Here is a 13,906-nt window from a genome sequence, read left to right on the forward strand (position 1 = left end):
TTGGTTGATTGATAGTTTGAAATTGTTCAAGTTTAAAAAAAAAAAAAAAGCCTTCAACTAAAGGACTTGAGGTAGTAGATCACCCTTTTTTTTCTTAAGAAAACAAACTAATATAGTTTGAGGCATTTTTTTTGCAATGTTTGTTTGCTAATGATTGTTTACTGTTTGCTTCCATATGAACATGTTCCAGTGTAGAGATGAACCCATCTTTATGAAAGCCATCATTAGACAAATTACAAATAACAGTTAAATGACTCAATTTGCCTCTTGCCATGTAGTTCTCATTGCTTTCTGTTTAATTTCCCCTTACAAGAGACTGAGCTGATACTTAATTTTTTTGTCTCTTTACTTCAAAGTGCCACTTCAGATTTTGATTGTGTCTCACAACAGATATCTAGAATCTTAGCCAAGTAAAATGGAGAGTTGTGTGTATACTACTCCTGAACAAAGTTGGCAGAAGATGCACCTCCCTCCCAATATGTTGCACAATTTTCCCAACACTAGCTGTTGATTTATGTTTTGCTTTCTTCATGACTCATTACTTACATTAGAGGGAAGTCTGTTTACTATAGACATTAAATAAAAGGAGGATGTAGTATGTTCACTAGAAAGATGAATCCTGCAGGGTGTTTTGGTCAACTCTTCTTAACTCTCCCACAGAAAGGGACAGATGACTCTCTGAGTGCTTTTTTAACTTTCCCACAGAAATAGTCATCATCATTTTAAATATTAAGACGGATTCATAGGGAATGTTTATTCACTTTCCCTACCATGTAAAAACTCTATCAAACAAAACTATTGTTCAGTAGATTACAAAGCAAAACAACCCTAAACTTTTTTATGAAAGCATTCAACTAAATTGTGTAATTCAGTGTTACAGGCCAAAAATCTCTTTGAGCTATAATAGAATTAGACAAATTCACGGGAGGTGGCTTATCAGTGACTGTTAAAATGTTGTGGTCTAGATAGCACTCTGATTTGGAAATCTTTCAAACCTTATTTTTTGCAAGCTGGTAGGATAGAACACTTTGCTCCAAAATGACCCTTAAAAAACATGAAATGTTTGAAACTGCTCTAATCCTGTGTCTGAAGCTGGAAGTTGGAGGATGTGCATCAGTCAGTGGGTGTACAGTGTTAGTGTGATTCACAAACATGTTTTCAGCTGGACAAGAATAAGAGAAAGCCTGGCCTGTAGTGGATAGTGCTGATTCTTGGTGGTAATAGCCAATGTGTTCTCACAAAGCTCCTAATCAGTCTGCCCAGCAAGAGTAAGAGTTGCATATCTTGCTAGAGCTCGGGTTGGGAAAAACCCCACAACTCCCTGTTGTTAGTGAGGTGATGAATCCTTGTGCCAGGAGGATTCTGCCACAGCTCCTTCCCCTCTGCTTGGTCCCTTCCATATAGTACCTGTAGACCCTTTGGAGTAGAGCCATTGTGTTCCCAGCACTCCAGTACCTCTGCGTGCTCCCTGTCTGTCTCACAAGTAGCTGAAAATAGGACCACTGTGTTGACAGAGGTGAGAAGATCCTGAAATTACTCTAGATCTGGTGTGTATTATGCCCTTAAATGTAAGAAATGATGCCTGGTTAAGATCCGAACTTGAAGTCCTGTCCTTCAGCTGGAAACTTTCTTGAGAGAGGTTTTGAGACAGGAATAAAGTAACAGCATTACTTGTACATCTTCTGTAGATACTTACATATCCTAGTGCCGCCAGATGAAAAGTAGTTAACTTCTTTTCACGTGGATGTGGATTTTGATCCCGAAAATGGGATCTAGATTATCTTTATTACTGAAATAATGTACGTAGAAATTCTTACATGCCCGTCTGAAACTCTAAAAGCTGCAAATGTAAACATTCCATAGTTGTTTGATTTGCACCATTTCTGACAGTGACAACACCAAAGAAATTTCATTCTGGTCATAACAGCTGTGAGAAGACTTTTTGTACTTCATAACTGAAATCTGACAGTATGTTACAGCACATGCAACCAAAGAAAAGAATTCTTTTGAAATTTATGGCACCAAAGGCCATCACCCCAAAACAATCTCTGTTTAAAGCCTTTACTGGGTTTTACCTGTAGGCAATTGCTTTTATTTTTCTTTGTAAGAAAAATTACGCCCCATTTAGAGTGATAAGGAAATACTTTGTTCTGCACTGGATTAATATGTAAAAGAGATTGTTGGAAATGGATTTTCATCTGTTTATAGATTTAAGTCAATTGTCTTAACTGTTACATCATCCCAGTTCATTAATATAATCTTGTATCCATGGGAATTAAAAAAGTACAGTATGCAATTTGGAAAGAACAGATAACTGTAGATCTGAAATTGTATTGATAGGTGCTATTATGAGCAATTTGAGTTAGCTTTAAACATAAAAGTCACACTGTTGGAGCATTGCATATCTAAAACAGAAAAAAAGTGATACAGCTCTACCACAAGGTAGAATGTACAAAGTGATGTCAGCTACATTTTAAGTACATGGCAGAAGCATTACATGATGCCTCAGGTGGTGGTAAGCAATAAATCTGAGGGTGACCAAATTTACCCACACTGATTGCTTAGTGCTCGCAAAAAGCGCTGACTGGCAGAACTGTCTGTATGCCTGTTGATGTGAAATTCACTGATAAAAAGAAGAAAAATAGGTGTATATTAATGACCTTTCCTATATTTAAATATAAATTAATATCCTGATTGTAATATTTTGTTTCCAGTGCCTGATCTGTTTGATGACAAGACCAGTTTAAAAGTAATTCCGTCTCCCTGGTTTAAATGGTGGCTGGTTTTGTTGTATCTGTTCAGAGATCCACCAGTCAAGAATTGTCTATGCTGAAGTGCAATTTCACATTTGTGTGTGTGCATGCAGGCAGTATTTATGGTGGGTTTTTTTTTCAACTCTGAGTTGAAATTTTGTTGTGATTTGCCCAGAAGGAGCTCTGAAAAATATTTAGGGGCACATGCAGGTGAGAAAATAATTTGTCTGTCTGTCCAGGCAAGTGTAATCTGGAAGCAGGCAGCAGGCTAATTGTCATTGGTATGGCCTTTAACAGTTGACAGTTTGATACACACTTGATGGATGGCTTTTTCCCCATCATAGTCAGCATTTTTATATGCAGGTGCAGAATTTTAAATTACGATGTTAACTGTGTAGGTGATTTATTGTAAATCTCTTTCTACACGCTTCTGGTGTTATGTCCGAATGCATCTTTCATTATCCTCTAAAATAGTTCTTCCCAGTTACTTGGAAAAACAAACAAACAGAAAAACCTCATAATATGTTAGTTGCCAGTGGTGCAGTAGCAACAGATGTGCTTACATTTCCTATGTTCCTTGAACTGTCAGCCAAAAAGTCATCTGAGAGTGTTTGCACCCAAAGCATGCTAAAATCAATTTTTAGTACATAATTTGACTGCACAGCTTATTGGAAATGCTCATGGGTGATAAACTGTGGTTGTCTTCGGCACTTTTCTGAATTTGGCCCTGTAACAGCTACCTGCAATATAAATCCCAAAGAAGAAAAGGATTTCAGCCTGGAGGTGAATTGTGATTTCCTGAGCAAGGAGACTTAACAGAAAAAGAGTGAAATTAAGGAAGGGTTAGAATAAGCGCTTTTTTTGTGATAGTGGTTACTCTGAGCAATACTCAGCTGTCTAAATTTAGGCATCAAATTTGATGCCAGCACTTGGAGCCTAGAGACCCTGAAGAGTTTTGGGGGGGACCCCAGGAGGGACAGCTGGAGCTCGAAGTTCCACTGACCATGTTTGGATCCTGAACTCCAAACCTTACATTATTAACATGAGGTTGCAGGTCACTTCTGGTTAGGCAGACCCCTCCTAACCTCCAATGCTGATTTTTGATCCAGCAAAGGTCTTAAGTGAGGCAGAGTGCACTCCTTTTCAGGGTATGTGTTAATGTCTGTACAGTTTTTTGATGAAATTTTAAAAAAACCCAACCTAACACAGCAAAAACCTACCACAAAATAAGAAAATAGGATTACATCTGGCATGGAGATGTTTCTTTTGCCATTGTGTTGATGCAAGTTTTCAGTTTTTAATTGTGCACAAATGGCAGAACTTATCTTCTGGGGTTTTTTTTCTAATGTAACCAATTTAAATCTAAGTGTGGTTTCTACCATATGCTTGTTTTAACCATATTTGCAGTTAAAAAAAAAAATATTTCCAAAACATAAGAGTTCAGGGAAAATACACTACTAACCATGAATCTGTGTAGCTACTAATTTTTGAGGGTGATGCTAGCAAAAGGAAAAGATTGATCTACATGGCTTGAAACAAAATGATACAGAGTTTACTTCAAGGAAAGAAAACTGCAGGACTCTTTTCTCATCAGTTTTGTCAAAGATGTATTGTGAGTAAGGCTGAGACATCCACGTGTGCTTAGAAGGTGCTGTGGTGCCATAATAGAAGGCACTCTGCAAATTTTTGAAAGACGAGGAGATACACCCTGAAGTGATTGACATTAAAAGCTGTCATCACAAGAAAAAAATTTAGTCTTGGGCATGTGTTTGAATTTTTGTTGTCTGTAAATTAGTGATGCAATGCAGCAAGATGAGGGTAACTAGTTTTTTTAACTGAGTTCCTAAGTTTAAAATAGAAAGTGCTGCTCTGGCAGAGAACAGTAGTGCTTGTAAATAATGTGTTTGTATGATCAACTTGGTATGCGGAAAGGAGTTTTCCTGTGTCTCATCATTCAGGGAAAAGATGAATTTTCTGTTTGAGCTTACACTGGTTGTTATAAATGTTCGGCACAAATGCAAGAGCGTGAGTAGAATAACGTGGAAACACAGCAAGACAAAGGGAAAGCAGTAAGGAAAAAGGCAACATTCTGCTTCCTGACAGAGGAAAACAGAGGACGGAATCTCTTAAGTAAATGTATAATTGTGTATAGTATGTCTGTAATAAATGGGTATCAGTGATGGTTTTTCATTACATTTTATCCATGCCTAAGGAAGATGGTGATGAGCAGGTTCAAAGTATCTGCATATAATGGACATGATCTGACTCCTGAGTCAGGTTGAGTCCTGGGCAATGGGATTTGGAGAGGTTTCCTCTTCCTGAGTGCCAGGGAACATCCTTGGCTGTCCAGAGCCTTGGCAGGGAGGGGCTGCAAAAGGAAAGGAGCCTGTGGGAGAAGCATGGGCTGGGAGACACCGAGTGGCGAGGAGGGTGTTATGCCAGGGTGCAGCCTGAGCCACAGAGGAGATGAGGGGACATGGGGGAGAGTTGGTTAGCTCCGGGAGCTGCTGAGAATTGCTGTCTCATGAAAGGGAGTAAGGGATTCTCCCCGGAAAGAATCAGAAAGAAGAGTATCACTTCTTCTCAAGTCTTTCATCTAATCTTCCTGCTTGCTATTTGTTTTCTTCTATTAGAGAGGGCATTTTGGTACAATTTACTTTTGCCTAATAAAAGGTTGTTTTCATGCTCCGGTGTCTTTGGTGTATGCATGTAAAACAATAAAGACCAGAGGGACTGTTCTACATAACTTTAGCTAAAGACTGCAGTTGACATGGTTCACAGAGATGTTACAATTTGTCATATCTCTGTACAAAAAATTATGTTATGTGTCAGCAAATATATTTTAAAATTTGATATTAGGACACCAGAAACACTTCAGTTGTACATGAAAAAAAAATTATCCGAAGGAATAAATATTTATCTTAAAGAAAGGAATGACTTAAAAATCCAACACTTTTTAGCTTAGGTTTTATATACCTTCTTAGCAGATATGCTTAGAGGGAAAAAAAAAATTCAACACCACGTGAAGAACAGGAATATTTCAGTGGAGAAATTTGGTTCCTTTTGACCTACTGACACCTTTGGAAAATAACACAAAATGGATGCATTTGGTCATCAGTCACTTTTTTCAGAATTTCCCTGTAAAAGCATGTGTAGCTTTTGATACCAAGATGAGGATCACTTGGAACAAAAAACAATGTTCACCTTTTTGAACATTCCCTCAATACCAGGACACAAATTCAAGTCTTACTTTTGCTTTTCTTAATGATTTCCTGCTTAGGCAGACATAGAAGGGATTACCTGCATATAAAACGTGCTGCTCACTATGAGGAAGGGTAACAAACAGCATTAGATTCTCTACTTGTTCCAGAGCATCAGGTGCTGGTATTTATTCCGGCTATAATTACAAAGTTGCCCTGAGAGTGACTGTGGTACAGGCATTCCAGCTTTGTTAGCATCTCTCTAATGAGGAAACTGTTGCATGTTCAAACTTCAGTTATAGATCTAGTAATTATGGCTGCCATCAGTCCCAGCCACTATAATTAATATTATAACTGACAGTTACAATCTTATTTTCACTCACTTGCAACATCTGAAAAATTATTTTCTTAGACCAAAGTTCTCTTCAATTTTTTTGTTTGCCTGTGGATAAATTCTTTTGGAAAGACTTGGGAGGAAAAAGTATTTTTTGGTTTAATTTCATTTTGGATGGTGTGAGAAATTTCTTACTCATATTACTAAAGATGTTTTCCCTCTCACCCCACCTGAAAGTTTTGCAAGGAGCGTCGCATAGTGTATTCTGCTAACTGGATGCCTGTGTTGCTAGAAGCTGCTTACTGGTCTTTGAGGTTATTTCCAGGCAGCATGTGAATAGACATGAATAGTTGGTGAATCTGATCGGAGATGCCTGCAAGAGGAAGCTGTTTAGTCTACAGCTTCTCTGAAACAACTGCAACTGCCTACGTCTGTTCCCTGGGAATCCTGGTAGTCAGTAGTGGGTGGCAGATCTGCTGTGAATAAAGTCTCTTCCCCCTCTTCTTATATTCTTATTTAGGCTGTCTCTGCAGAGCCAGCCCGAGGCGAGTTAGATACTAAATTAAGTTACTGTAGGGAGTTACCCATTTACCCTTTAGCTACCTCTGTACCCCAAATCCTGTGCCTGATCTGTCATTTACGTGCCTCAGGTTGGGACAACACAGAAGTGGTGGTCATGGACTGTTGCATCTTGTGATCTTATGGAAATAAGATTTATGACTGTATACATATGGTCGTGCCATCATATTCAGAGCGACCTTACACGGGGGTTAAATGTGGGTTCTTATGATTGGTGTGGGAGGCACAAGCAGTTCCTCAGATGGCTTTTGGATGCATACCAGGAGAAAGTAAGGAACAGTTGAAATTGAGATTGTGAGATCCCTGTTTGGTGGGTTAATGCGGAACAGCACAGTGAGAGCTGTCCTTAGCGTGGAGTGAAAGGCTTTATATCATGTCTTCGTTTAGTTTAGTAGTCGCTACCAGTTGTAGGAACTAACAATAGCAGTCCGATTCTTTCTGTGTTCACAGTTATTCGTTAGACCAAGCATGTGATTGCCCTGTCAGAACTCGATGGAACATGTGGTCACAGATACATGCAACTACTTGTTTATTTTTCTGAGAAGGTGTCTTTTTCTCCTGTTTGTGAGCAGTTTTCATTTAATTTAGCAGCTCATGGATGAAAGTCTGTATAACAGAGCTTAAAATGTTCTTGTTAACTTAGTAAATAACAAACGGCACAACCCCATCTTATATTTAACCGTTGTGCACATCTCTTAGTTAAACCACATGAAGCTTTACCTTGTGTTCCTGTAGCACCCTTGAACCGTTGCTCTTTATTTTGTCTCTTAGGCACACCGCTTCTAGTGCGAAGGAGCAGTGATCCAGCTTTGGGCCCACCTGCTGACTTCCACCCAAGTGCTTCTCATCCCAGTGACCACAGTCTCAAGCACGTTGTGGCAGTAGGTGTCATGTAACTCACCTTTTTCTTAAGGGCAAAAACTGTTCTCACCTGTTGGTCTATAGCAGTTTTATAAACTATAAACATATTTGAATCTAAGACAAAGTGCCTCATACTCATTTTCTGTAAAGGAGAGAATTTCTTCTGGATTAGATGGTTATTTTAGATTATACAGTCAATTAACTGTGGCTCTATTTTTAAAAAATAAGATATTTCCATAAAGCTCAGTGGTGATGTAAGGCACTGGAATATGAACTGAACTTTTAGCAATTATTTATTTGTTCAGTATCATATTGTCCAGTTTACCATTGCTTACTGGAAATAAATATACTTTCCTTTTAATATGCTTTATTGGTCTTGCACCCTTTTCACTTTCCTTGTTTTCTCATGACATTTCTGTCTTCCTTTGGCACCCTGCTATTATCCTGCAGGATCTTTCTTTCACCTTTCTGTTTTGCAACCTGATTCTTCCCTTTTGAAGATAAATTTGTTTTCAGCATAGTTATTTCTAAATATTGGTGCAAGGACACGTTTAGTGAGGATGCCATAACTCTTATTAGATCTTATTGCAGGCCATCTTCAGTCTTTTAAAAGTGATACTGTCTTGGTCACACTCGGGCCACAGTTTTTGCTTCACAGTTTTAAGGCCTGAAGCTTTCTGTTTGTGTGAGGGGAAGACATTCCTATATTCCTATAAAAAGATGAATGTCAGCTGAGATACAGAAGTGTATCAAAGCTTTTTCTTAGACTTGATGTTTGCCTAGAAAGCTCAGGTGGATCTGCTTCTGCACTACTTTATGCCAAATGAATGCTGGCTTAAATGATAGGGCAGTTGCACCTACTTTTATTTGCCTGTGAAATTTATGGCTTTCCCCTTTAGCTTCCCTAGAAGTGTTGCAATTCACTCCCTGTCCCCAGTCGTGTAAGCCAATCTATCGCTGTTTTGTTTCAAAACAAAAACCACTCAGAAACCCCCAACCTTTTCGTTTGATGTGAGGGGGATGTTTCAGCCTAGATCACAACTAGGCTGATTCCACAAATGCCCGTTTTCGCACAGTAGGGAGCAGGAGGAAAGAACTGGGATTTGTTCTACAACACATGCTGGAGTTGGGAAGTGTTGGAACTCCACATGTTGGAGTTTTCAGCTGAAGATGTTGTATTTAAGACCATACTTTCAATTAAGTTCACATGAATAAAGTAAGTAAATAGCAAGTCAGATGGCTCGTGTATAAATTACGTTCTATGGGTCTCAATCTGTAATTCTGAAGGCCAGCACAGGATTTTAGTTGACTGTTCATTGTTTCTCTTTGCGTGGCCAAATGTATGTGCATCTAAATATTTCGTGTGCATCTTGTGTTATTTACTAACCGGTGCAATATTAAAAGTGCTAGTGACTCTCCAAGTACATTATGGTGTTATACGGGGCTGAACTTTGTGAAACTCCGGTGTCATTTGTCAGACCTGTTTGAGCTGAGAGGTTTTTCTTGATGTTTGCTGCAAGCACTTACATATTAATGAAATACTGACTTAGCCTGATAAATGAAAGTACAAAAAGAACTCTTGGCTAACATGCAGGTCTTACTCTCTTTGCAAAGTTGAGAAATGTGTACAGTGAGTATGTCAGTATGTAATGCTGACCTCTGGTATTTTATAACCATGAAAATTGAAAAAAAGAAGTGGAAAATTCGGTGAAATCTGTTGCATTCCAGGACATGTTTTGAATGCTTTATTTTGACCATCAAGGAGAGAAAGATAGGCTTTTGGTTTTTTAAAAAATATTGTATTAACGGTGTAAGTGCATCAGTACACAAGAATCCTCTAGGCCTAAAGGAATTTTGTGTGCCTAATATACAGAGCATCCCCTTGTCAGCTATAGGGATAACAGTCAGAGCTTGGATAGATAAAAACAGTGGAGAAGGCTCTCAGATTTTTTTAAATGTCATGTAAGGGGCAGGGGGAAAAGGCCCAGCAGGCTGAAAGTTTTTATTGTTAAAGTGAAAATCTGCTACAGCAAAATACGTTACACCAGCTCTTATTTTTGCAACGGTACCGTTTCTAAAACTCTCATTGTCAATCATACTGAAATATGCTTTGGTGTAACGGTTAAGCACAGAAAGCTTAAATAACGTAGTTTAAATTAGTTACGTATTGTTTTAAAACATGGGGAAGAATCAATATCTGACAAATGAAAAAGCATTTCAACTGAAACTTCACAAACAACTGAACACTGCCTTTTGAATATAGCTATGCTCTTTCATGCGTTAAAGCAGTATTTAGAGAAAATTCATTTGTTCTGTATATTGCTGCTGAAAATTTAAAAGTAATACTGCATTTCCTTTGACACAAACGTATTTTTCTCACATTAAACTGCTTCCTTGCCATCACGTGCAAGTTATAAAAACCAAATCTGTTGGTAAGCGAAACAATTTTCAGTTGCAAGTAGTAAAAATTAGGTCTCTGCATTTATGCCACACTTACCTTAGCAATCATTTTGTAATTGAAACCGACTTCCCTAATTACCTTAATTGTTTTGGCACTTCTGACATTTTGGTGTTTGGCACATGTAGAACTGACAGTTCAGTTCTATGTGGAAATATTCATAGTTAGACTTTATGCTGTCTGCTATGGTATGTACTGATACACCATTAGTTGATCAGATTTTTGAGAGGTGATTATCATACGAGTCTCTGAAGACAATCACTGATTGCACTAGGAGAGCGCAGGAAAGATGTACAATAAGTAATGCATAAAATAAACCAGCAAACATACAGCAACGTAAGAAAAGATCATTGCTGTCCAGTTCAGGTGATCTGGATGAACCATTTGAACTGTTTACAGTATTTATGGAATCCACACAGAGCATATATTCTGGTTTTTAGGTATTGTCCTGTTCATTCAAAGGAATTTTTTTTTTCATGCCATATGATGATTACCAAAATTATAAAAATCTTTCCTGAGTGACTAGGTAGTTTGAGAAGAATTTAAGCTATTCTTTCATATTTTCTCTGACACTTATTTTGTCTTAGCCCCAATTAACACAATACTTCTAGATCAATCAAAAACTGATGGTGAAGTCCAGCATCTGTTCTTTCAGACTGGAAGTCATTTAGCAGATGGTATGAAATTCGAGTTTCTTTTTTCATCCAAACTTCTCCTTCCTTATCGTGATAGATGCCACTGAAAAATTTAGAGATTATAATCAGGGAAAAATAGGGACAGCAAACATCTGAATTTGTTGTTGAAGAAAAGGTATTTGTTAGTGAATTTGTTAATTTATGAAGGCAGCTGTTTAGCTCTTCTGCCTAGTTACAGTCATAGAGCCCTGGCCAGACTCAGAACTGGGACCTTCTCTCCCTAGGTTTCCAGAGAGGACTTCAGGGAAGCATCATTAGTTTAATGCATTTCTCTGAAAAATTTTGTGGCCATAGCTTTGCTACTGCAGTAGCCACATGCTGGTTTTCGTCTGTGAAGGGCCTGGCTTCAGAAAGTGGAGTTAGCAGTGTAGTCTTCCGCTGGGGACCTCTCCTGGAGCGAGGCCATGCTGTGTGACTGAGAGGGTGGAGCCCTTGCTCAACACCCATCCCCAGCTTGCTGAGAGGAGCAGATGCAGTTTCAGGTTCTCTGAGCCACCTCGGAAGTTCCGAGGTGGATTCCTCATCCCAGGCTCCACTCTGATAAAGATGAGATGCAGCAAGGTAGGAAGTCTGAATTGCGAGGTTCCTTTGGTTTGTTTTGGAAGCAGAATACATTTTGCTGCTTTTGCTCAGTCCCATTCATCCAGGTAGTAGTTGCGAAGGTATATTTAAAGCATCCAAACTTTCCTTTCTGGGGCTTTTACTTCTGTTTATCTGTCTTTTTGCCCAGGGACAGACTTCCCTACAATCTTAAGACTTGATCTGTCATGAGTTTGAGATGGGGGATTGGAGTCCTATTTAAAGTTGATGGGAGTTTCGCATTAATTCTGCTGGGACTAAGGTTACACCCCCTCTTGGTAACTTGCTGATTATTATGGGGATGCTATGTTCTGCATGACTTTCTTTTCTCTTATAGTTGCATGTTTCCTGCATAAATGCTTAGGTTAACTTGGGAGTTAATCAATGGGAATGGATGATTAAATTGCATTTATCCATATTTAAAGGTACAATGAGATGCTGGATCAATTGAAGAGCTGCTCTGGTGGCTCAATACAGTTTCAATTTTTACCTAGATGTGACTTGAAATTGACTGTATTTTATGCATTGTGGACATATAATTTGCAGTTTTGGATAAGGTTCATATATAATCAGAACATTTTTATGTTTTGAGCCCTTGTTAAAAAGGGTCAAAACCTCCTCTGGTTCTTCTGGCCATTAATTGTGTTTGTAATGTATTAGCCTTCCTGATTAAGTGTCTGCAGATTAGCATAATGTGAGCATATGTAAGGATGCAGCTCCACGATTTGTTACTTTTACATACTATTTTACGTACATATGTAAACATAAAGATATGCTACAATCAGAGCTTGGCTTTGAGACAAAGATTATGAGTAGAACTTTCAAAAATGTGTGGGTATTTTATGATAAGAAAAAGGCAGAAATATTGCTTCATCTAATCAGGCAATTTAAAACCTGGGCAGGGCAGAAATGGTCTTTTTTGACACACTGATGGAATAATGCTGTAGAGTCTATAACTTGGCTTGATCCAGCAGGTTTCTGCTAGGTCTCAAGCTAAGAGACTGCACTGCCATGAGGGTTGTATTGTCTGTCTGAATTTAGAAGGTAAAACTTTTGTCCAGTTTACTCACCCAGACTAGGTCGGGTAGTTTTAATTTCTGGTCCCTTTGCATGTGTTAGAATTTCAGTATGAAATTATCCCTTAGTTATGTGATAGAATCATAGACTAGGTTGGGTTGGAAGGGACCTTTAAAGGTCATCTAGTTCAACCTCCTGCAGTGAGCAAGGACATCTTCAGCTACATCAGGTTGCTCAGAGCCTCGCCCAAACCGACCTTTAATGTTTCCAGGGATGGAGCATCTACCACCTCTCTGGGCAACCTTTTCCAGTGTCTCACCACCCTCCCTGGAAAAAATGTCTTCCTGATATCTAGCCTGTCCCTAGTTATTTCTTCCTAATATCTAGTCTAAATGTGCCCTAAATCTACCTTTATTTTTAAACCATTGCCCCTTGTCCTATTGCAACAGGCCCTACTGTCTGTCCCCATCTTTCTTATAAGCCCCCTTTTAAGTATTCCTGGAGGTGGGCTGTGAGAAGGAAACCAGATATTGGGAGAAATGCAGTAATTCTTCAGGAACTCGCAGTACTGGAAGGATGGTGCAGTGCTTGTTGATGTATAATAATAATTAGAAAACAAATAAAGCAGAGATGGAAACACATCTTAGGTATTACAATGCATGTTGCAGAGTAGAAGCTTCCCTGAGGTGGTGTGGTCTCAGACTGTCATTCATAATAACAAGGTTTTTAAATTCTGGAAGGCATTTATTTTTCTTCTGGTAAAAGTTTTCTGATTAATAATTTAAGTCCTGCTCTTGAGATACTGCTGTGTGGAACTGAACAGAAGATCTGGGGAGATTTAAAAGAATTTTCTGTCATTCAGCTGGGGAGTTCCAAACAGTTTTGAGTTTTTAAAAAGGGAATTCTGATGTGGGTGAATCCATTTTTAAAGCAACTACTGTGTGTCTGTTTACGTTGTGGAACATATATAGAACACTCCTAATCAGCACAGGAGCTTGTCAGTGTATTGCTTTTGATGTCTGATTAGATGATCACAGGGACATCTGCAGTGAGTTAGTTTTGAAGTTGTTGGTGTGAGGCACTGCAAGAAACAGAGCTGTGTGGCACTCTTACACCATGAAAAACTGCTGCTCTTGAAGAACCTTTTATAAATCCAACTATGCAGCTAGCTGAGGGCTGTCAAATTAACAAAAGCCATTCCTTCTTGATTCTTTCTGTTGCTTTTCAACCCTGCACTGCTTTTCTTTTCCCCTTCCTTGTGCTGTGTGCTCTGGCATTCTGTGTCAAAAAGAAATTACTTTATATTGGAGAGGAAAAACTAAGAAATGTAAATTAAATATTTGTAATACTTCAGAATACTGAATAGATGATCTGAAAAAGGACAGAAGTGCCCTGTGGTAATTTCCTCTTTTGAGAGTGCAAAGGGGGGG

At 38.6% G+C, this 13,906-nt stretch overlaps 1 protein-coding gene across 1 annotated transcript in view; it reads left to right on the forward strand.

Moving 5' to 3' along the window:
- Positions 1-13,906, forward strand: part of PARD3B (par-3 family cell polarity regulator beta) — a 494,000-nt gene that overhangs the window by 212,309 nt on the left and 267,785 nt on the right. The window contains exon 6 of the mRNA XM_026853194.1: positions 7,638-7,747. Coding sequence (XP_026708995.1) covers positions 7,638-7,747 — 110 coding nt within the window. The remainder of the gene's footprint in view (positions 1-7,637; positions 7,748-13,906) is intronic.

This window comes from Athene cunicularia, assembly GCF_003259725.1.
Source record: "Athene cunicularia isolate RWA chromosome 7 unlocalized genomic scaffold, athCun1 chr7_part2, whole genome shotgun sequence".
Lineage (NCBI taxonomy): Eukaryota > Metazoa > Chordata > Aves > Strigiformes > Strigidae > Athene > Athene cunicularia.